Raw genomic sequence first — 25,030 nt, forward strand, 5'->3', positions numbered from 1 at the left:
GGTAAATGATGCATTACCGACGAATTTTATCGACGAATGTAAAAAAAGTGATTACCGACGAATTTTGACTTTCGATAATTACCGAAGGTCAAAATCCGTCGGTAAAGCCTTCGGTAATTACCGATGAACAAAATCCGTCGATAAAAAGAGCGGCAAAATTCCCACCCATTTTTCCTCTCTCACTGCGCGAAGAAGACTACATTTTCATCTCTCACAAATCGTCATTTCTTCTTTCAAGAGCATTTCTCACCTCTGCAACCATTTTTCACTCTAGTGCAACCATCTTCCCATACTACCACCGCTGCCGTTGGAGAGCGCCACCGCTGCCATTCGAGAGCGCCACCGCTACCGTTGGAGCGTCAACACTGTCATGGGAGAACCACGCGGAACGTCACCGTTGCCGTTGGAGAGCGCCACTACTGTTATTGGAGAGAGTCACCGCTGCCATGGGAGAGCGCCACCAAGAGAACGTCACTGCTGCCATGGATGCTCAAAAACTAATTGAGGATTTTTCCTAATTTTAGGGTTTCTAAAACAATTGGACAACCTAAGTTTAGTCTTTGATTTTAGTTTTGGAATGAATTGGATTGTTGTTTTGGTTTAGGAATGAAGAAAGTTTGATAAAAAAAATTAAAATTCGAGGAAACAGACGAAGGGAAAAGAGGAAGAAGATGAACCAGATCGAGATATTTACCGACAGACTTACTGACGGCCTTTTTCTTCAGTAATTTCCGACGGATTTTTTAGCCATTACCGACGGATTTGTCCTTCGATAATTACCGACGACCATAAAAAGCCGTCGGTAAAGGTTACCGACAACGTTATTACCGACGGAGTTAGGCCCGTCGGTAATCCGTCGAAAAAATGCCATTATCGACGGATTTTTTACGTTTCCGACGGATTTTGATCGTCGATAATAAATGTTTTTTTTGTAGTGTGACATACACTACCTTGATGAACAAGTCGATACTAATCCTCTACATAACCCAATATAATTAAAAAATTGGAACACGCCTATGATACTTCCCTTTCGTCGTACATTATTTTATTCTCCTCTCCTCTCATCTCTACCAGCCTGACAAACACCATAACGACGAATATGTTGATGTTAATTCTCTCCTTGCACAACTGAACATGATTAAAAAATTGGAACGTGCTCACGAAACTTCACTTTTGTCCTCGATTATTTTATTCTCCTCTTCTCTCTGTCAGCTTTGACAGAAACCACCAAGACAAACAGGTTAACGCCAATTCTCTCCGTGCATAGTTAAACATGATTAAAAAAATTGAAACAAAACTGCAACTTTTTATTCTCTTCTCTTCTCATCTCAATCCCACCTGCCTGACAGGCACCATTATGACGAACACGTCAGCGTCAATCCTCTCTTTACACAGTTCGACATAATTAAAAATATTGAAATGTGCTCGCAACATAACCCTTCAATTGTTTAAGGTGAGTATTTTTTGCTTTTCTTGACTATGTCTCTAGTATTTGTGTTATTTTTTATTATTAAATTGAATGCATCAGTAGACATCCTGGCCAAGAAAAAAAAATCAAAATATTATATTTTAGATGACAAAAACAAACAAAAACTGGCTAGATGAGAAATAAAAAAATTCAGCTATTACTCATCTTGTTATTTATCTCGTTATTCGTTTAAAAAATAATCATAATTTTTTTAAAATTCACAATTATATGTAAGTACCCACAAATATTTTAAAAAATATTCTACAAAATTTTAAAATAAAATTTAAAAAAATATAAAATATAATGTAAATTAAATATAAATTATGATTTAGTTTTAATTAGATTTAACCTAATAAAATATAAATTCATTTTAATTTTAATTAATTTAATTTAATAAAATATAAATTTAATTTTAATTATTGGCAAATAAAAGATACCACAATTTGAGTAGCATTCAATTCATTTATAAATAAATATTAAAATATTAATTATCTATTACTCATAAATAATAAATACTCACGAAGACAACTTATATTTATCACAAATTTTATTGATAAATATTAGAGCCGTCAAAATGGGTTGAAACCCGTGAGTAAATCCGGCTTACCACGGGTTTGAGCCGGGTTGGGTTGGAAAAAAATGTCAAATTTTTTATGTAAGCCAATTTTGACCCGGTTCACTAAGAACCAGGCTCACATGGGTTGAACCCGTGGTGGGTCGGGTTGGCTCACCAACCCACCTATTTTTTTTTAATTAAATCAAATTAATTAAATTAATTATTTAAATTCTATTTTTTTTTATTAAAATTAAATTAATTATTCAAAATGTATAACTTTTACTTAGTAATATATAGTCTTTTCACAAGTTCTCCTCTGCAAATAAAACCCTAAGTTCCACTACCCTTACGCTTCCTTCACTCGACGCAGCCTTTCCCCTTAGTGCAACAAAAAATTCGTCTTAGCAGAGCCGTGCAGCAGACTCTCTTCTTCCCCTTCGTGAAACCCTTGCTGTCCTCTCAAATATCTCAGGTAAGAAACAGTTTATATTTTTATAGCTTTCAAATTTCGTTTGCTCATGTTTTTGCCATAATAAAGTGTAATGTGAGGGGTGCTTTATTTTGAGAGTGAATCGTGCATTGATTCCAGGAGCTTAATGCTTGAGATATTTTGATTTTGGAGCAATGATAACCCTATGGTCATAGCAGTCCAGTCCTAAGTCTAGAAGGTCACAATTTCATTTTTTATTTGGTTTCATTCTTTGAATGAAATATCCTCCCTGCCATTTGTTACGTAAGACCCCTCCATCATGCATAAAAATGAAACAATAAAACCCTTTTTCCCCCACACATCTAATCAACTACCAAAGAATAATTACTGGCCCCACATGAATATTTCTTTTCCTTTTCTCATTCTAAACCCGCAAACCCCTAAACTAAGGGTTTTTAAACCCTTTTTTTTCTTTACCTATTTGATCATTGAATTTAATGTGGAATAAATTGTTGTTTAAAAATATTGTGTGTATCTTTTGTTGTGATCATTATATTAATAATATTGTATAATTATTACAGAACAAAATGAAATCTGAAACAATAAATGATGAAAGTTTTCATGATCATTTGAAAGATGGTTCGCCACCTAACATAGAAGACATTGAGAATGAGGATAAAGATTTTGATAGAGAAAGTAAGAGACCTAGGTTAAGTACTTCAAAAATTTGGGATCATTTTACGAAAATTGGAATTAAAGATTGTAAAGAAAAGGCAAAATGCAATGCATGTGGAACAGAGTATGTTGCTGGTGGTATGAAAATAAGGACCTCAACAATGTTGCGTCATTTGTCAAAGTGTTCGGTCCTAAAGAAATTAAAAGACAATGACATAGGGAAAATGATAATTGATCATGCTGGGAAATTAAGATCTAGAGAAATTGACCAAAAAGTTGTAGATGACCTTATTTCAATGGCTATTATTCAACATGGACTTCCATATAATTTTTTTGAATATAAATGGATTAAAGAATTACTTCTATATCTAAATCCAGAAGTAAGAGTTTCAAGTAGGAATACAACTGTGTCTAATATTTCAAAGAAATTTCATGAACACAAAAAAGAGGGTTAAACTTGCGATGTGTAAATCTCATAGTAGAATTTGTTTGACATCTGATTGTTGGACTTCTATAAATCAAGAAGGGTTTATTTGTTTGACTGCTCATTTTGTTGATGCTAGTTGGAGGTTCGATAGTAAGATTATTGCCTTTTGTAAAATGGAACCTCCACATAGAGGTCATGATTTGGCACAAAAAATATTTGCTCTCTTGCTTGATTGGGAAATAGATAGGAAGATTTTTTCTATTACACTCGACAATGCTAGTGCCAATGAGGTGTTGCAAAAAATTTTGAGTGAGCAATTGAAATTGCAAAATAGTTTGATATGTAATGGTGATTACTTTCATATAAGGTGTAGTGCACATGTCTTGAATATTATTGTGCAAGAAGGATTAAAGGTGGCTTCTGATGCTTTGCAAAAGATTAGAGAGAGCATAAAATATGTGAGAGAATCAGAGGCAAGAAAAGATGCATTTAAAGAATGTGTTATTCAAGTGAGGGGTATTGATACCAAAGTAGGTTTGAAAATGGATGTTCCTACTAGATGGAATTCTACCTATCTTATGCTTGAGAGTGCAATTCGATATCGACGAGCCTTTGGAAGTTTGGCTATCCGTGATAGAAATTATTTTCATTGTCCGTCAAATGATGAGTGGAAAAAGGCTGAAAAAATGTGAGTTCTTGAAGTCGTTTTATGTAATGACTAATTTGATTTCAGGTTCTTCTTATCCAACTTCTAATCGTTACTTTATGCAAGTTTGGAAAATTGAATGTTTGTTAAGAGAAAATGTAAAAAGTGATGATATGACGATTAAAGATATGTCATTGAGTATGATGAACAAGTTTAGAAAGTATTGGGATCAATATTGTGACATTCTTGCTATTGGGGCTATTCTTGATCCACGGATGAAGTTTGAAGCCATTCGATTTTGTTATAGAAAGATTAATCCTTCTACTTGTGAAGAAAAAATTAATGTTTTAAAGGATAACATGTATAAGTTGTTTGAAGAATATGTCAAATTAAATTCAAATAAGTCAAATACTTCAAGTTCTCAAGTTGCTCCTCCAACACAACAACCTTCTTTTACTAATGATGAGCCAGTGATGGATGCATTTGATGTAACTCTTTAATTCTTATATTTGCTTTATTTTATTATGTATATTTTATTTATTAATTGTGACTAATGACATATTAACTTTGTTTCATGATGTCTTAGGAATATGTTGATTATTTGAGCCAACATGTTAATGACACTGGAAGGTCTGAATTAGATCTTTATTTAGATGAAGGCAATCTTAATCCAAAGTTTTTTGATAAGTTGGATGTATTAAGTTATTGGAGGGATCGATCATCAAGATCGTTATCAAAACTTGTCTAAGATGGCTTGTGATGATCTTAGCATTCCAATCACTACAGTTGCTAGTGAGTCTGCCTTTAGTCTTGGTTCTCGTGTGTTAACCAAATATCGTTCATCCATTCTTCCAGAGAATGTTGAGGCACTTATTTTAACTCAAAACTGGTTGCATGGTTTTGAACTAACAGGTAACATTATTGTTATTCTCATATGTCTTTAATTATTTATTACTTTGTGTTTCAATATTATTAGTTAACATTATTTTTTATTGTATTGTAGATAGAGATAAAGAAGAAGATGCTTCAAGAGAGCATAATCCTATGGATTTATTCATTCAGGACTCCAATTTAATAGATGGATAATATTATAGATTGGATAATTCAGGAATACATCATTTGTTTTATCTTGTTTTTAGACCTATCTACAAGCATGACAGTTTTATCTTGTGCTATATATTTTTGTTAACGGTTATATGTAATTACGTATGTAACTAAATTGGCAAAATTTTATGCTTGATAGATTAAAATATATATAACAGTATATTTCTTTTGTTTCATTTTCTTTTATATTAATTGATCATATTATTACTGTTTCAATTTGATCGACAAAGTAACATGTTATAAGAATTTCGGAAGAAGAGAGAGAAAAAGAAGTTAATTAAGTGAGTCAATGAACCAACCCGTTTAATCCACCAATCCGTGGTGGGTAGGGTCAGGTTCGAATTTTTTTGGCTCGCTAATAAATGAATTGGGTTGGGTTGACTCACTAAGTAACCAACCCGTGATGGGTCGGGTTGGGTCGAGCCGGATTACCCGTTTTTACAGCTCTAATAAATATCCACGAATTGCTATATCTATTCACAACATCCATCCCTTACCGTCCGTGGCAACACTTCCCTCAAACCTGTATAAATAAACACTTCAAATACTCACATATCCGAATGCGGCTATAGTATATTCCTTCATTAAAAGACAGTTAATCATTAAGAGCCTTTTAGGTTTATATATAAATTACATAGGAAAAATATGAAATATTAATTTTGATAGTAACTACATATACCATTTTTATATGACTATAGCCAATTCTCTAAACTATTTCATTTAATCTTTTTTTTACTGGATAATACTTCTCTAAACTCTTTCATATTTAATTTTATATTTTAAGTTAGGAAAGACAATACGATAAGGTGAATGAAAATATTATTATTTTTGTTTTTATTTTTAAAATGAAAATTCATCTATATTATTGTCTCATGAAATTTTTATTTCATTTTCGTTTTTATCAAGTGTTGTATATATATCCATACGTGAGTCCGGCCTGATTACTATTTTCCATATTAATAAAACATTTATTTTACACAAAAATAAATATCACATCAAAGTAAAGGTAATATATCAAAAGTTTAATATAAAAATGATACACATTCTCTTTTATTCAATGTCAAATAATATATATATATATATATATATATATATATATATATATATATATATATATCAAATTAAAGTACCAAATAATAATTGAATTAAAGTTAAACAATTGTAGAAAGAAAATAAATATGATCAAATGTGTTGATTTTGGGGAAATTGATAATTGCATTCTTTGAAATGCTATAGTGTTTGTACAAAATCATACAAAAAAAAATATAATCAAGATTATAGAAAAAAAAATCTTGAAGATTTGAATAAACTTAGTAAATATCGAAAAATTGAATCGTTAATGTAAAATAGAATTTTGATAACAAAACAAAAGTTTTTCAAATAAAGTAAAATTAAGAAACAGAAGGAACAAAGAAGATAAACTTGTTATTCCATATGCTAAAGTTTACCCAATGAAACACTTAAAATTGAATGAAATAATTTTATATAAAAAATAATAATAATAAAATATTAAAAATGAATAGAAATAATCAAATATGTATTCTAGAAATTATTTGATTCAATAAAATTGAAATTTGTGTTTTCTAAAATGCAATACATATTTTGAATAAAATCACATAAAAAAATACAATTAAAGTCGTGAAGAAGAGATTAAATACCTTAAAAATACAAATGAACTTTATAAATTTAGAACAATTAAACGGTTAAGAGATAATAAAAATAATTAAACAAATTTGATAATCTTTAATTTCTACAATTAAAAAAAATTTTCCTCAAATCCATTCAATCAGTGTCTTCCAAATCACCTCCTTCAAATTTCCTCAAGGGAACACCCCCTTAAAGAGTTAAGAGATAATAAAAATAATTAAATAATAAAAGAAAAAAAGAAAAAGAAAGAGTTACCAAACTAATAAATCATTTGTGTTTTAATAATTTAAAACTATAACAAGAATTAAAACAAATAAATATGTACTTATTAATTTTATCCTCATTTAGTTTTATGTCAACATTTACGCAATTCTAGAAGAAATTTGGCGACAAATGAATTATTGATATATAAAATAACTTTTTATCATTTTGATGATTTGGTGGGCAGCATATAAGAATGATAAACTTAGTTGTGTTGTTCAGAATAGAAACATTTTTCCAATATTCATGGCTGAATTTGGTGAGTATTTTGTGCTGCTTCTCTTGTGGCTATCCTCAATATTCTTGTTACATGTAATCCTCAAAAAGTTTCGTATGAGGCCACGCCGCCTACCACCAAGTCCTAGACGCCTCCCTGTATTAGGACACCTGCACCTCCTCACCAACCTCCCCCACCAAGCATTTCACACCATCTCATCACGCTATGGCCCTTTGGTCTACCTCTTGTTTGGTTCCAAACCTTGTGTTCTTGTTTCATCGCCTGAAATGGCAACTCAGTGCCTCAAAACCAACGAATCATGCTTCCTAAACCGACCCAAAAGAACAAATTTGGACTACATCACATACGGTTCTTCAGATTTTGTGCTGGCACCCTATGGACCTTATTGGAGGTTCATGAAAAGGGTTTGCATGACTGAACTCCTCGGAAGCCGCATGGTTCACCAGCACCTTCCCATTAGAGCTGAGGAGACAAGGCTGTTCTTGAACAGCATGATGCAAAAGGCTGGTTTGAGAGAGGAGGTGAACATAGGCAAGGAGCTAGCCATGCTCACAAATAACATAATCACAAGAATGGCTTTGAGAAGAAGGTGTTGTGATGTTGAAGGGGAAGGGCACCAGTTGATTGAGCTGGTGAAAGAGATGACCGAGCTTGGTGGGAAGTTCAACTTGGGAGACATGTTGTGGTTTGTTAGGAAGTTGGACTTGCAGGGGTTTGGTAAAAAGCTTGAGAGAGTTAGAAGTAGGTACGATGCCATAATGGAGAAGATCATAAAGGAACACGAAGATGCAAGAAGAAAGAAGAAGGAAAAAGGTGGTGATGGAGATGAAACGGTGAAGGATTTACTTGATATTCTGCTTGATATCTATGCTGATGAACATTCAGAGATTAGATTAACAAGAGAAAATATCAAGGCCTTCATAATGGTAATTAGAAGTCCCTTTAAAGATTTCATTCAGGAACTTTATAAAGTAAACTTACAATAAGATTTTTGGTTATGTAATTTGCAGAATATGTTTGGTGCTGGAACCGAGACATCGGCCACTACAATAGAATGGGCTTTGGCTGAGCTAATCAACCATCCAGACATGATGGTAAAAGCAAGGGAAGAGATTGAATCAGTGGTTGGAAAGAACAGATTGGTGGAGGAATCAGATATTCCTAACCTTCCTTATGTTCAGTCCATAGTGAAGGAAACAATGAGGCTTCACCCCACAGGACCTTTGATAGCGAGGCAATCCACCGAAGATTGTAATGTTGAAGGGTATGAGATTCCAGCAAAAAGCACTGTGTTTGTGAATGTATGGGCCATTGGTAGAGATCCAAAGTACTGGGAAAAGCCAGTTGAGTTCAAGCCAGAGAGGTTCCTTGATGAAGAGGGAAAAAGCCCTTTGGATTTGAAGGGGCAGCATTTTGAACTTTTGTCATTTGGAGCTGGGAGAAGAAGCTGCCCTGGTGCTTCACTGGCTTTGCAGATCATTCCCACAACACTGGCTGGAATGATTCAGTGTTTTGAATGGAAGGTTGGTCAAGATGGTAAAGGAGTAGTTGACATGGAAGAGGGACCTGGAATGGCACTTCCTAGGGCACATCCCTTGCTATGTCTTCCAGTCGTTAGGTTTTGTCCTTTCGCTATAAGGGTATGTTAAGATCAACTTTTTCCTAAGCCCTTGCACCCAAATCAACAAGAACATAATATGATATCATATAGGAATGTCCTTTTAACATTTTCTTAAGTAAAGCTGGCATGGGTTGTTGATTGACTGTGTTATTATATATATGTAGTTTGTTATTTTCCTGTATGAAATGTTTGATTTTGAATGATGTAAACAACACATAGAATAATAAAATGGGGGCAATGTTAATCATAGCAATAATACAGACACTAGAGGACAGGGAACATCAAATATCACCTATTTATGCCATGGACCACCAATAACTAAATATTAATTAAGGTAGCTATTTATAAGATTAATACAACTTCAAAAGAATAAAATTGTAAACACTTTTGAATTGCCAACCGTATTATTTTTTAATTATGTTTTTTAGTTGAGGTACTTTTTAATCATTTTTTAATTATGTTTTGTAAACGACTAATTAATTTCTAATAAGTTTAACTTCGAATATATCATGAAAAAATTGAGAAAAAAAAAATACAAAAGTTGTGTCATATGTGATTAGTTAGTTAATCAATTTTAATTATAATCAGCCAATAACTTTGGATTTTTACGATGAAGAGATCAAAATTTTGATGCAGTCATACGCTTTCCACTGATTAAAAGTGGTTAGAATCATTTTCGTTATGAAACGTTGGTATCCAAAAAAATAGCTTGAGTTCTGTTTATGGTGGAAGATTGCAGAGGGTACAGAATTTTAGAGTACAATCTAATGTGTTAGTGATAAATGTTTTAATTTTTACCATAATCATCTTCAAATCATTTTAGCAGACTCTTTTTTATTAATTTATCACAATTTTTTTTTAAAATTCAGAAGTATTGGAATCTATAAAAAAGTCGATCTTTCTGAAAAATGAAACTTGTGAAAAGGAAAAGCGTTTAAACGCGTTTCTTTGAGAAAATTTACTTGGATAAAGAAATTTAAATATTTAAATATATTAAGTTCAATTGTTTTTACTTTAGATAATTTAAATTTATTGAATTTTAATTATTGCAGATAATATTTTAATTAACACTAAATAAAAAAATTAATATTTAAAAATACTATCAATGAATTTTTTTTATTAAAGTTAATCAAACACCATTAATATTTTTCGATTGATGTTGAATAGGATTTTCTGGGTTGATATTGATTGAAGTCATTGGTCGTTATTTTAATTCAATTGTTTTTGCTTATCCCAATTGAAAATTCTTCCTGAATTACGAATTATATTAATGAATGCTAAAAAATAATAAAAATAAATAATAATAATAAAATAAATATATGAATAAAAGCACATTTATCAAATCAAACAAATAATAAATATAAGGAAAAATCAAAAGTATCATTAAGGTAATTACTAATTTGACTCAATTTCTTTGTTTGACACATGTTTCAAATAAAGGTTTTTTCGTCATTCATTACTAATTTAACAAAACTTCTTTTGTTTGACACCTGTCCTAAATGGAGGTTTTTTGGTCATTTTAGTATTTTCTGGCCAATTGACTATTATATCCTCACCTTTATCTTTTTCTCTCATCCTATGCAGCGCTATTTTCGTATTTTTGGCATTCCCGCTTTTTCTCCGTTTTGACGTTATGATGGACGTAATTTCCCGCTCTTCTTCTTCAAAGTTTGTTCTATTACTCCTTATTATGTGACCAGAAAATTGAAGTTCAGGTATTCTTGAACCTAATTTGCTTTTCGTATCTTCGTTCTGAAAGAAGTTATTTTCGTTATTGCGTATCTTCTCCATCTTCTCTTGGTATTAGCCTAAACTGTATCATCTGATTTGTTTTTCGTATATTTTTATTTTTCTGAAAGAAGGTTTTTTCGTTTATGCTTATCTTCAAAACCGCAACAACAATGGTGAGGGGTTTGTGTTGGCTTTGTAAGAGAAGGCCTAAATTGATATTCTAAAGCTCGTGGAAGAGCCAACCACGTATTCACTGTGGCATTTTATGGAACATCTGAACCCAAGGGACAACCTCCTTATCAAAATGTATTGCGGAAATATCCACTATCAAATCCTCAGGAGTGTTGTGGTAATTAGAAAATTCTTCAACCATCAAAATGGGGAAATCCCAATGAGATATCCCTAATTGGAAACGTGACATTTATCGAGTTAATAGGGAAGGAAGTTTTGGTCGATGTACTTCCATAAAGATGAGAACCGTTATGCAGAAACAAGGTTAAGGAAGCTTGAATCTGTTCCATGCAAAGATTTTTCTCCCGATAATGATGTTCCATTGTTTCACCAATACGACGAATTTCCTCTGCGTGAACGCTGTTGTTTGCAAGTCGCGCAATCTTATATTCTCAATCATGAAAGTCAATGAAATAAACGTGTGTTTTATCATTGAATCAACCAGCTAAAACGTTAATAATATTAACAAGGTTACAATGATCCAAAATTGTCGTTACGTCTTTGTAAAGTTTCCACCACTATACCTGAGAAAAAGAAATTGCTAGATTAAGCAATAGGAGAGAAGAATGTTGTCAGAACAAATAAAAAAGAAAAAAAGAAGAATATTGTAGAAGAAATTAGTACAAGGTATTTTTTTTATATATATCTTTTCCAATACGAAATCTTTTCATTATTGTTAGTTTTCTTCTTACGTGTGTCACACCTGTTATGTGTCTTTCCTAGATCAGTTGCTTGCTGATGATCTTATACTCATTACACAATGAAAGTGAAAAATATGTCAAAAGTTAAAGATTGAATATTTTACTTCCCTTATCTTCATTGCTCTAAAATATCGTTTTATCAATTGAAAATGGTTAGTATTTCATTATCTCAAGAATTAATATGATAGCTTCATTTAAGAGGTAGTATTAGTTGCAATCAAAATCATCTCCTGATTATACTATCTTGACTTTGACTTTTATTCATACTATACATTCAGAATTTCATACAAAACAAAATTATTCGCTTCATATTTTAGGAATGACTGTAAATTGAGGTATTATCTCAAGAATTTTGTATTTAATGATTGCCACCGATAATGTATTACAGCTCATAATTCATCATCCATTCCAAAACCTTTAGTCTGTTATGTGAATCTGGATGTTCTTATGTTGCTGATTACCATCATTCTAAAAACTTAATAAAAGTAGCCTGATATTTCTAATGTATTGAAAAATTTAACTCAAAAAATATATGTTTATTTTTCTCTTAGAATAATTTTATGAAAAAACACACTACTGGAAAATTGGGATTTACAGACGGCATTTTACCGAAGGCCTTATGGCCGTCGGTATAGAGGTAATTACCGAAGGCTTATAAGCCGCCGGTAAGGACCTCATTAAGTTAAGTCAGAAATTAGGTTCGTCGTGCCCCAAAATCATTTTCATCAGCCTCGTCGTGTTGTGCGTATCCTCCCTCTCTTCACACGGTTGCCTCCGTTGGTTCACGGTGTGTCACTTTATCGGTGAGTAACCGGCGGTGGTTGGTCACGGTGGTCAGTGGTGCGTCCATCGGTGTTGGTTCACGGTGCGTGGTGGTTTTCAGGAGTCCGGGGCTAGGGTTCGTCCTAGGTTAGTTCTTTCGTTGAGGGGTGGTGGTGTGGAGGTTGAGGGACTTTGTCGGAGGTAAGTTCCACAGAACTTCATTGACACTGTCATGTTCATTTTGGTAAAGCTTAGATAGTGTTGCTGCCTTCATCTACTTTTCATTAACTTCTTAGTATACGGTTGAAGGAACTTGGTTGAGGGCTGCGTTGGAGTGGCCGTTGTGGGGCGTTGCTGTCAAGGCTATCTCGGTTGAGGTAAGTTGTTCGTTTATAAATTGGTTATCAGTTAGAATGTTGTTAAATCTGTATGACTTTGTTGTGGCATCAGTGTATGTGCTTGTTTGATTGAGAAAGATTGATTTGTAATTGGAATGAGGGGCAAGGTATTGGCATGCCAGTTAGAAAGTTTAAATAACCTTTAACCGTAGTATAGGAAAATCAAAGAAAACGAGGAATACAATTAAACATTATTCCTAAGTTTCAATTAATGTAAAAGTTAGACTGTGAGTGACAGAACTTTCCTCAAAAGTTCAATAAAAGAAGGATTAATTCAGTGAAATGGTTGTAACGATGAAATGAGAAAATGAGAAACTTACATTGGCACTTGAAGGGAGTGCCACTCATGACAACATCTTGCTAGTTCTGGACATGACTGTCACTTGAAGGGAGTGCCACTGTCTTTACATGTCACAGCACAGAAACACTCAAGAATATTGTTTATGGCAAGAACAGCTGGATGGAGAGAATAGAGATAGGAAAGACTATAGTATCACCACCAGAAGGTTGGATATATTTGAGGGGTGGGATGGTGAGAAATAGTTAGGCAAAAAGGGGTTTTAGGAATTTTCCCATTGTTATATTCAATTTCTTTTGTTGAAATTTTCTCGAGAATTATGTTTACAGAGGTCAACCACTGGGAAAAAGAAGTATATATAGTCTAAAACATATAATTTCCAATTTCTACAACATCATAGCAATATATATTAAATCACTTACTTATGTACTCTATAGACTGTTACCTTTTTATGAAAGCACCTCTCCTTTCTTTCTCTTCTCTTTTGGCGAAATTTAGTTAAGGCTGCTTCCCTTTGAGAAGTCTTGTTTTGATCTACTCTGTTGGCACTTCTACTTCCACTAGCATCGCCACTGCCACTATTCCCAGGGAGTCCATTGTTGCTTTCCATGTTTGTTCCTCCAGCATTAACTGCTGTGCTGCCCCCATTTTGGCCATTGCTTCCATTGTTGCTTCCTGAAACACTTCTATTGATACTGAGGTTCCCAACATTACATTCAACTAGCACTTCTACCACATTTGATGAACCACAATGTGGAGTAGCAGCAGTAGCCAATTTCTTTGCAGATTCAGCATCATGATCAGGTGGCAACTGGTGCATGTCATCAGTACAGTTATTGTTTTCATAATGGAGATGGAAGTCTGGAGTAGCAGAATCTCTATGTCTGTCTACTTTAGGTAGTGCCAGCATTGTTGCTGCTTTATCTTCAGTGTTATGTAATATGACTTGTTGAGATTTACAGACAAGTCTGGAGCAGCAGAATCTCTATGTCTGTTTTTCCCCCTCTAGAGAATTTTCATACAAGAGATGTTGGAGTGGCCTCTGTTGGAGGGTTATTAAGGAAGTTACATTCCAAGAAGTTATAAGTACTAAAAGATATAGCCTCCTATTTACTAAAAGAAGTTATAAGTAGTAAAAGAAGTTATAAGTACTAAAAGATATAGCCTCCTAGTTACATTCCTCTGTTGGAGTGCCCTCTGTTGGAGTGCCCTCTATTATCTATATAGCCTCCTATTTACTGCTATATAGATTACAAGCAAGGAGTTATAAGTATAGGAAGCAATCAAACAAAATCCAAATGCTTTTGACAGTCACCATTTTACTTGTTTTAACCTCATGTATGCTGTTATTATTGTTAGTTATAGCAAATAATGTTTGGAACAGAAGAGAGGTATGCAAAATGAAAGAATTAGGTAAAAGAATAAATGGAGAACGTGGTTTAGATAAGTTAGGCTTGGATAGCCCACGTGATGCTACCAATCCTCTTCCATACAAAGGTTGGGAATTGTGATAAGAGGTACGGTCTGCTCTGATGCTAGCTAGATACATATATATAATCTCCTAATCATTTTTCTCAGTTACACATTGCTTTTCTTTTCCCTCTATCCATTTTCAATGCTATAATTCATGTGGTCCAGCACATGTATATGCATGGTAAGTTCTACCACACTCAAACCTCGAAAAACATCTTGTTAGCATTTTGAATAATGCTTCTCTTCTATTCTTCAAAAACAATCAACCACTGCAGACTTTAAATTGAAATGAAAAGCTTTACAAACCTTGTTCTTGGAAAAAGTAAAGGTTCCAGAAAATGAACGAGCATGATTCAATTTTTGAAAACCAATAAAGGATGAGGCGGGATAAGGTTTGGTTAGAAGGGCCTACGAAGAGCACAATCATCTAGGGTCAGTCCAGGACCACTGAACACTTATTCAATTCTCGGTCGAAGAGAACCCTTTAACTGCATTATGTGTTCTGATATGATTTAATAGGAGAGTGAAGGCGTTGTTTTATATCATGAGCTCCTAAGATCACGAGCCACGAGAGATGGAGAAGTGGAATATATTACAAGGGTTTGGTTAGCGAAAGAAAGAGAGAGAAGACAATTGGCAGAAAAATGGTATTGGCTTTGAGTTCTCGGCAATAATTGAAACTTTAAAAGTGTTAGTTTAATTCAACTTAGACATCAAAGATAGATAAATCTGGTGGACTCCATGTTTCCACGTCCGACACAAATTAACAGTTGAGCGTTGTCAAAGGTTGGAGCCATGTTGGTGTCTCTATTCCAAATATCTATGTTATTCCTCCCATCAAACATCTCCTTTTGAGTGGATTCGAACTCTTCATTCAACCATATATAGATTCCCTAACCAAAAGTTTAACCTTGTTTCTCCTCCTTACCAACTCAATTTAATTCCAAACCCTCTCCCATCTCATTTATTAGATTCCCTTTCACCCTGACTGACTTACTCTGAAGCACCAACCTTCTTCTTCCACCACTGCTCCTGAGGAGGTTGTTGTCCGCCTCACGCAAGCACTGGAGCAACGTGACCAGGAGCTCACTGATCTCAGAGCAGAGTTTACAAACTTTAAAGCCCTGGTCATGAGAGTGTTGCCTGAGACCTCACAGGACGTACATCATATCCCTTCGACACAGTCAGGACCGTCCTCGTCATCACCTGTTGTCCCTCAGCAGCCCACATCAGTCCAGCAACCCTCATCAGTCCAACCCTCATCAGTTCAACCCACACCAGTCCAGCCATCAATACAAGAGCAGGATGATGAAGATCATTCTGATGAAGACTATGTACATTATTAGTTTGATTTTGTTTTTACTTCTTATAGAAACTGTTGGATATTACAAACATTTGGATATTACAAACATTTGGAATTTAGATCATTTCGATGTTATAAAACTAGATAACTTTGGATGTTAGGACATCAGTATGGTTTTATGTTTTAACTATAAAAAACATGTTATATGGATTAATGCATGTTCTATTTCTTAATGGATGCACTATGGATATTGATTAGTGATTGCATCTTTGAGATGCACATTATGCACATCTGTATATACTTGAAAATTGTTATCCAGGTCTGTTTGTGCTTGAAACTGTTATGCAGGTCTGATTGTGTGGTTGGTTTCATAAAAAACAGAGCAATCCGTTATATTTTCGTGCCACTTACCGAAGGCCTTTGCCCCTCGGTAAACACCAATCTCATGACATTACCGAAGGCTTCTGGCCCTCGGTAATTACCGAAGGCTTGTGGCCCTCGGTAATTACCGAAGGCTTGTGGCCCTCGGTAATTACCGAAGGGCAAAAGCCGTCGGTAATTGTTAGCGACAAGGGATTTACCGACGGCTCGATGTCCGTCGGTAGGCCGTCTGTAAATGGCTTTTTCCGACGGCTTTTGGCTGTTTCCGAGGTATTTAGGCCTTCGGTAATGTCCTTTTTTTTGTAGTGACAACTAATATTTTTTTTCCCAAAAATTATTACGTTTAGTAATATTACATTTGAAAACAAATAAGGGAATAAAAAAATAAATATTTATTATTTATATTGCAGAACATAATATAAATATAATATACTTTTTCTCTTTCATTTGCATTTCATTTTTCTTTTCTCTCTTATTTTATACATTATTTGTTATATATTTTTCATGTCTTTCTTATAAGAACTAAATTTAAAAGTTGAGTTTATGTTTTTTACTGGGATTAATTTACAATGTCTCGTGCGTTAATTTCCTTTTACAAAAATACCTCTAATTATCGGTAAAACACATTAATGTGTTAGACTTTTTTATGATTTGAATAATTTTATTTTATCCTTCCATATTAATTTGTATAATTTAATTTCATGCCCTCAAATTAATAAAACCAATAGAAATTGAGGCAACAAATATATTATAAGAGTCTGGAAAACTATAAGGCCATTGGGCCCTATGTGGGGGCAGCCAGGCCATCAGACTAAGGCTAACCTAACCTTAGGAAGATCTCTTCAAAATTTTCATTTCTCCTGAGCTCTTTTCTCTCTCTCTAAGACTCTTTGCCCTAAACTCTTCTATCCCTTCTCTCTAGATTTCCAGCTCAAAGAACCATAGGAATTTGATTTTGGTGTGACCCAAGCATCCGCGACGTAGAGAGCTCCATTTCTACCGAATGTTTTCTTTATTCTGACTGGTAAGTCGTTTTCCCCTCTCCTTCACTGTTTTTGGAACTTAGGGCATGCCACTTTGCTGGTTGCATGCAGCTTGTAGCTTGCCTTTGTTTTCTCTGTCCATCCCAGCTCTAAGAGCGATTTCCATCACATTTTTGGTGGTTGTAGGGCACTGTTTAGGTCCTTGCTGTAAGGTACTGTTAGAGCGTTTTAGTGGGATTGTGCTGCTCAACTTCAAGGTAAGGGGAGCTATTTATTTATCTTTGAATGGAATGCTTGAATCTGTTTGATAAATGTAGGTATGTTGTACTTTGGAATGTTGTACTGCTTTGAACTGTGTGTTTGATTTTTGAGTTGATTGGATGGCATGAACTGAAATACGCAATTGGTGAGATTGAAATGTGGAATTTATGAATGTGACTGGTGGGGAATTAGTTGTTGTATATTTAACATATGGGAAGTGGTTGGGGGTGAGGCTCTATTGTAGTAGTAATCAGATAAGTGGTTTAACAATTTGGTAGCCTCTAAGGGTCAATTTAAGGGAAGTGACATAGTGATTTTGAGTAATAGAGGTCTGGGGTGAGTTTACATTGTTGAAACAGTTTGGAGGGATCAATTGTGACTTGTTGAGATCACTTTGTTGGTAGGATAGAAGAATCTTAAAAACCTGAGTTGGCACATCCCTGATCATAGAGCAGCCCTGGCCTGGTCCAGTCAGTTGTGACTAGTCATATGTGCTGGCTTCGAAGGTGAGACTGATGCGTTTAGACATCTGATTCTTCTCCGATGACCAATTGTGTTAGGGAGATGTGATTGAGGTGGAAATCCTGTGTTAGTCATGTTAGATGAGTAAAAGGTTAAGAGAGTATTGTTTTTTTGTCCTTTGAGAGGAACTGAGGTAGGGAGTTTGAGCATAGGTGGTCTTGAGTGCAATTGGACAGTGGGGCTAGCTTGTATGAGTCAATTAGAACAGATTAGGGTCATAAAACTGAGTAAAGTCATGTTTAAAATGATAGAATCAAAATTGGGTCCTTGGGTTAATGAACTTGGAAATTTAAGTTGAAAACTTGGTAGTAATCACTTTAGAATCATGATAAGAACGTTTATAATCATCTAGATAAGTTTAATTAGGTGTGATACAAGAATTAGGAGGGTTAGAAGTTGGGGAAAATAACTGAAAATGGTAAGGATTAGTGTGAGTATGTGATTCTGCAGAATTCACGTTCTGCAGATTATGCAGTGTCGCTATGCGAGTTGTCTCGCATAGCGAGAGCCTGAAAAGGGTGCTCATTGTCTTGGAAATTCGCTTTGCGAGTTGGTGCGCTGTGCGAATTTCCAAAGGGTGATGCTCACTGTTTTCGGAATCGCCCTAGCGACTCCTGTCGCTATGTGACTGGTGGTGGTCTGGGATCACTGCCCATTTAATTCGAAGAGCGAGTGGGGTGCATAGCGAGAGCTTTGGGGAGGCTGGTCTCTGTCTGGGTTCTCGCATAGCGACCTAGGTGCACTATGCGAGAGGTTTGAAGTCTGATGTATGTTGCGACTTAATTCGTTATGCGAACTAAGGTGCACCATGCGAGATCCTTCTGTCTCGCCTTGCGAGTGGGATGCGCTGTGCGAATTTTTGCTGTCTTGCTTTGCACCTTGGTGCGTTGGGAGACCTGGTTTAGTGAATTTCATATCTTTCCACATCTGTTTGAGCTGTTTGATGTTGTTTGACTGCCACGATGTATGTATATCCATATATTTGAATTGTGTAGCTTGAAATAATGTGTCTGCAAATTGCAATGATGGAATTGAGTATGAAGTGTACATCTCAAGGTGAGATGATTGAAAGTGATGTGTGGGGTATTGTTGTTGTTCTGTATAACTGTATGGAGCTTTGAACTGGTATGTCTATCCCTACACTCGAAGCACTGTTCATGCTCAAATAGAGGAGAGCAGTGTAAGTGGTGAGAGTAGAGGGAGGTCCTTGTCTATAGTCTTAGAGTTTAGACATAGACAGATGGGGGATTTACCTTGCATAGTGTTGGGGAGTGCCAACTGAACTACGCAAGTGCAAAGACGACCAATAGTTCGACAGTTATAACAATCCGGATGAGTCGTGTGAGTGGTTGAGTCATGGTTCAAAGGGTATGTTTTAATTGTTCTTTTATATGTAACTAAGCATGATGGCATCGGTTGATTGTACTATATGATTATTGCTTGTTTATCTAGCTCACCCTTGCTTCTTTGTTGTGTGTTGCTTTTGTATGTTTTCTTTTGCGATGATCATCCACTTGGATGGGAGCAGAAATTGTTGAGGAGATACCTTTGGAGCAAGAACTAGAGGAAACTGATGCTGCAGCGCAGCCTACTTAGGAATTTTTATTTGAACGCTTGAAGTGTTAATACACTAAACTGTTTAAGTTTAAAATTTCGTCTTCTTTTTGGATGACTGTAATTCCGTACTTAATTACAAGTCATACTCTAACTGTTTTCTTTATTTGAATGTTCACGCCTATATTGTATAATTGTCGGTATTATATATTTGGAATGTCACATATATCACACATATGAAAGATTAAATGAATTAAATATTCGAAACACAAACATTAAAAGATGTCTCAGTAGACCATATAAATTTAATGTTGGTAACGAAATTAATTAATTTTTCATTTTATTTTTCGTGAACATGTTAACTATAGTTTTATAAAAGTGAGAAAAGCTTAATTAACTCTCTAAATTTTCAACTCTACGCCTATATTTTGAGGTGGAAAGTATGATCTCTCAAGTAACCAATATCACGGAGGAAAAAATTACTCACACATGTCAGTTTTTGTTTTCATCAACAAACTTCCATATTTTTTTTATAATATTTGGTCTGTGTTTGTTACCTTGTCTTTTTCTACCATCATTATACAAGACGTGAAAAATTTTCCAAGGATGTTCCAAAACTTACACGCAATCATGGCGGAAACAGAAGCTCAAACCTACGTCCAACTCTTCTTCCTCTGGTTACTCTCCACCATCGTGTTTCGCGCCATACTCTGGTCCATGCGCCGCCATCCCCGCCGTCCACCTGGGCCACCCTCTCTCCCGATCATCGGCCACCTCCACCTGATCTCCGCCCTCCCTCACCGGTCATTCCAGGCACTGGCCACGCGCTACGGGCCCATCATGCAGATCTTCCTGGGGTCTGTTTCGTGCGTTGTGGTTTCGTCCCCGGAACTGGCGAAAGAGTTCCTGAAAACTAACGAGAGTAGCTTCTCGAACCGTTTTGTAAGTGCGGCGGTTCACCACCTGTCGTACGGATCTAAAGGCTTCCTCTTCGCGCCCTACGGAAGCTTCTGGAAGTTCATGAAGAAGATATGCATGTCGGAGCTTCTCGGTTCCCGCACCCTCGACCAGTTCCTCCACGTCAGGGAACAAGAGACTCGAAGGTATATAAAACTTTAGAAAAATATTATTTCACAATACCTAAATTTTCAACGTTAATTAGATATTATTTTTACTTACTTTTTCTTCTTCTCTTTTTTCTTAAAAAAATGAAAATAATTCTTTTATTTTTACATTTATTTGATATTATCTTTAATTATTTTTTTCTCTTCTTTCTTGAAAAAATATAAAACTTTACGCTTTTATGATCATTTTACCCTTATATCCCGTATCAAATGAATATTAAAGTGTGTTATGCTATCATTTATCTAAAAGTATACAAAATTTTACATTTTTATAATCATTTTACCTTTATATCATGTGTCAAATGAAGGTAAAAGTATGTCACGATACCACTTTTTAAAACTTTACCATATATCACACTTTGTGACTTTATATATATATATATATATATATATATATATATATATATATATATATATATATATATATATATATATATATATATATATTCCATCACTTTACATTGAATATTTGAAATCAAAATAATCATGTTATATTTTAGAAAAGAGAAAGTCAAATAAAATAGTTTACTAGCATGAAAAATAAACAAAAATTTTCGTAGAAATTAAAGTTACTGATTCATTTATTTTAGATAGTATATAAATATATTAATATATCTAATGGTTAAATATAATTTTATTTCTTAAATTTTGTTTTAAATTTGAAATTCTTCCATGTCTCGTATTTTCGTACCATATTATTCTAAAAAATTTAGATATAGATACATAGATATACATTTCCTTAAACTCAAATATGTTAAATTTTTTACAGATCAAACTATGTTTTAAGTTATGTTTTAAGTTAGTGTTGTTTAAATTATTTAACAAGTTCTAATTCAAATATCAACTTAAAACACTATTTAACTTGTAAAAAACATACTATATTTAAGTTAAAAAGATTACGTACAATCAATTCATTTTCAAAACTTTAAGATCAAAATATATATAAAATTAAGACACTAACAAATTTTAATTTTATGTTAAAGTTTAAGAATTAGAACATATTTAAGCTTATATAATTAGAGTCTCTTATTTTAGTTAAAATACTGAAAAAACTTTTTATGTTGAATAAAATGGAATTGCTATAAACATGGGACAAAAAATAATTTTTATGTACCATTTTTCTTATTTTCTATGTAACAATAGTCTGATTTATATTTTTGTTTGATTTGAGTTAATGACGTGTTCATCTGTAGAACAATAGTTAATTATACAAAACTATTAATGTCTCTTTTAATACTTAGAGAGAGGGGTAACTAAATATATACTCCATCGAACAACATTTATTTTGAATTAAATTTAATAAATATATATTTGAATTAATTGTATATTTACCTGACATTCACCGTAATCACACTGTGGCTCAGGAGTCCAAAAATAATCTATGAAACATAAATCAAATTCAATTAGATAGGACGGTTTGTTTCTCCTTATCATGTTTTGAAATAAGAAGGTAAGCATATTTACATCTTTTGTATGTTTTTCCTATCTGTTTATTAAACAAAAATACTTTTCTTTTCTTTCGTGTACTTTTGAATTAGTAATTGTTTTGAAAATGATTTCATTTATGTTTAAACTTGTTCCAATCGAACAACCGTTCATTTTTAATATCCGACAAGGTTTCTCCGCGTGTTGCGGACGAAGGGGGAGGCGCGTGAAGCCGTGGATGTAGGCGGGGAGTTGTTGACTCTGACGAACAGTGTGATATCGAGAATGGTGTTGGGACGAACGTGGTGCGAGAGCGAGGGCGAGGTGGCGGAAGTGAGAAAGATGGTGGAGGACACGGTAGAGCTGGCGGGGAAGTTCAATGTGGGAGATTTCGTGTGGGTGTGCAGGTGGTTGGATTTGCAGAGAATGAAGAAGAGGGTTGAAGAGATTGTGGAGAAGTTCGATGGGATGATAGAGAGGGTGATAAGGGAGCATATGGAAGAGAGACGAAGAAGAAAGGAGAGAGGAGATGAAGAGGAAAAAGTTAGGGATTTGCTTCACATTCTCTTAGACATTCATGAAGACGAGAGCAGGGAGATGAAGTTAACCAGAGAGAATGTAAAGGCTTTTATCTTGGTAGCTAAACTCTCTTTTAACTTCACTCAAAATGATTTGTTATATATGATATATGGAGTGTTGAATTTGAGAAGTTGCATCATGCAGGACATATTGATGGCAGGAACAGATACATCGGCTATAACCATGGAGTGGGCGCTAGCCGAGTTAATAAGAAACCCTAAGGTGATGGAGAAAGCGAGAGAAGAGATAGAATCAGTGAGAGGAAATAAGAGTGGAGTGATTGGAGAGTCAGATATTGTTAACCTTCCGTACATGCGAAGCATAGTGAAAGAAACCCTAAGGCTACACCCGACAACGCCGATGATTGGAAGAGAGTCATCGGAGAAGATGAAGGTTTGTGGGTATGAGATTGGAGAAAAGACGTGGTTGCTTGTGAACTTGTGGTCGATGGGCAGGGACCCTAAGGTTTGGGAAGAGGCTCTTGAGTTCAGGCCAGAGAGGTTCATGGGAGAGGAGAAAGAGTTTGATATAAGAGGACAGAAGTTTGAACTTATGCCATTTGGGACAGGGAGAAGGGTGTGTCCTGGTGCTTCACTTGCACTTCAGGTTGTGACCTCCAACCTTGCTGCTATGGTTCAGTGCTTTGATTGGAAGATTGAAGGGAGTGTTAGCATGGAAGAGAAACCATCCATGACCCTTCCAAGGGCACATCCTTTGCTCTGTGTCCCTGTGCCTCGATTCTCATTTTCCTTCTAATTTATGGGGGTTCACTATAACAATAAGACCAACTTTCACTTGAAGGTGGTCACAATTTTATCAAACCAATGTAAACTAACTATGTTTTGTTTGAGGGTAATGAATAATATTTGTTTGTTTGTAAAACCCCAACTTAATTTTCATTTATTAAAATTATATAGGTTTCTTTAAGTTTCTCTCCATAATAACGATACGTGGCATATATTGTTGCTATATTTATCTATGCATGTTTCCAATCATATAAGCAAAGATTGAGTTGGGTAATTTGGAAAGTATATATTTGATTATACTATCATGGGAAAGTAGGAGCTGTGATAAGGGGATTTTAGGAGTGTTTTATGGGATATACAAAATTACATTCTTGTATATATTAGGACACAATTATTGAATACAGACATAACATTCCAAAATATCAGTTTTGACATGGTATCAGAGCCACATGACGGAAGCCGTAAAGCCTCAGACTGGTGGTTCCAAGAAACCTGCACCTCCATACGATTTAAACTCAAATGACAACCATGGTAACGTGATCACACAAGTGCAGTTGCAGGGAGAAAATTATGAAGAATGGGCCCGAGAAATGAAATTTTCGTTACGTGCCCGCAGAAAATGGGGTTTCCTAGATGGAACTCATCAACAACCTCGATGGCACACTAGAAATGGAAGATTGGTGGACTGTTCAATCCATGCTTGTGTCATGGATAATGAATACCATTGAATCTACCTTGCGTTCAACCGTGACATATGCGGAAACCGCAAAGGAGTTATGGGAGGATATTAGAGATCGTTTTTCTGTTGTAAATGGTCCAAGGATCCAACAGTTGAAGGCGGAATTAGAATATTGCAAGCAACAAGGGATGACAATGGTTTCCTACTATGGGAAATTAAAAACACTCTGGGACTAACTCGCAAACTATTAGCATATTCCAAGGTGTTCATGTCGAGGATGCAAATGTGATATTGCATCTAAACTTGAAAGACAAAGAGAAGAAGAGAGGGTTCACTAATTTTGGATGGGCTATGATGATGCAAGTTATGGTACGACGCGCTCTAACATTCTGGCTGACAATCCTCTACCATCGTTAAATCGAGTGTACGCCATTCTAGTGCAAGAAGAAAGGGTGAAAACCATCAATAGATCGAAGGAAGAAAGAGGAGCAGTCATGGGTCTTGCGGTACAGGCAGGATATAGAGCGAAAGGGAGAGGAGACACAAAAGACAAATTGATGGTGTGCTCTTATTGTGGGAAGGTAGGACATGATGCTAAGAAGTGTTTCCAAGTCATCGGATATCCTGAATGGTGGAGTGATCGCCCACGAAACGAAGGCAGAACTAATAACAAAAATAAGCACAGAAATGGGATTTCAACCAGACGAGGTAGAGGAGGCATGGCCCGAGCTAATGCAACATACGTTGTAGGCAATCATGTGACTACGTGTGACCCGAACTTAGGAAATCTGAGCTGCCTGGTTTGA

The 25,030-nt window shown here is 34.9% G+C and overlaps 3 protein-coding genes and 1 pseudogene across 3 annotated transcripts; 3 read left to right on the plus strand and 1 right to left on the minus strand.

Moving 5' to 3' along the window:
• The first annotated feature begins 7,450 nt into the window (after positions 1-7,450).
• On the plus strand, positions 7,451-9,316 carry LOC124840645 (cytochrome P450 93A3-like). Its single transcript, XM_047316730.2, has 2 exons — positions 7,451-8,378; positions 8,463-9,316. The coding sequence occupies exons 1-2, from the start codon at positions 7,461-7,463 to the stop codon at positions 9,099-9,101; spliced, it is 1,557 nt and encodes a 518-aa protein (XP_047172686.1). The 5' UTR covers positions 7,451-7,460; the 3' UTR covers positions 9,102-9,316.
• A 4,057-nt stretch (positions 9,317-13,373) lies between these two features.
• Positions 13,374-14,148, minus strand: LOC148194113 (two-component response regulator-like PRR73). The gene has a single exon (XM_088095702.1). It carries the CDS (start codon positions 14,102-14,104, stop codon positions 13,613-13,615), a length of 492 nt encoding a protein of 163 aa, XP_087951828.1. The 5' UTR covers positions 14,105-14,148; the 3' UTR covers positions 13,374-13,612.
• A 6,153-nt stretch (positions 14,149-20,301) lies between these two features.
• LOC124840641 (cytochrome P450 93A3-like) lies at positions 20,302-23,672 on the plus strand. The gene is made up of 3 exons (XM_047316726.2): positions 20,302-20,774; positions 22,412-22,856; positions 22,944-23,672. Exons 1-3 carry the CDS (start codon positions 20,302-20,304, stop codon positions 23,553-23,555), a joined length of 1,530 nt encoding a protein of 509 aa, XP_047172682.2. The 3' UTR covers positions 23,556-23,672.
• A 322-nt stretch (positions 23,673-23,994) lies between these two features.
• LOC148194114 (uncharacterized) lies at positions 23,995-25,030 on the plus strand (annotated as a pseudogene).

Source organism: Vigna umbellata, chromosome 8, assembly GCF_029865625.1.
Source record: "Vigna umbellata cultivar VRB3 chromosome 8, Vumbellata_1.0, whole genome shotgun sequence".
In the NCBI taxonomy this organism is placed as follows: Eukaryota; Viridiplantae; Streptophyta; class Magnoliopsida; order Fabales; family Fabaceae; genus Vigna; species Vigna umbellata.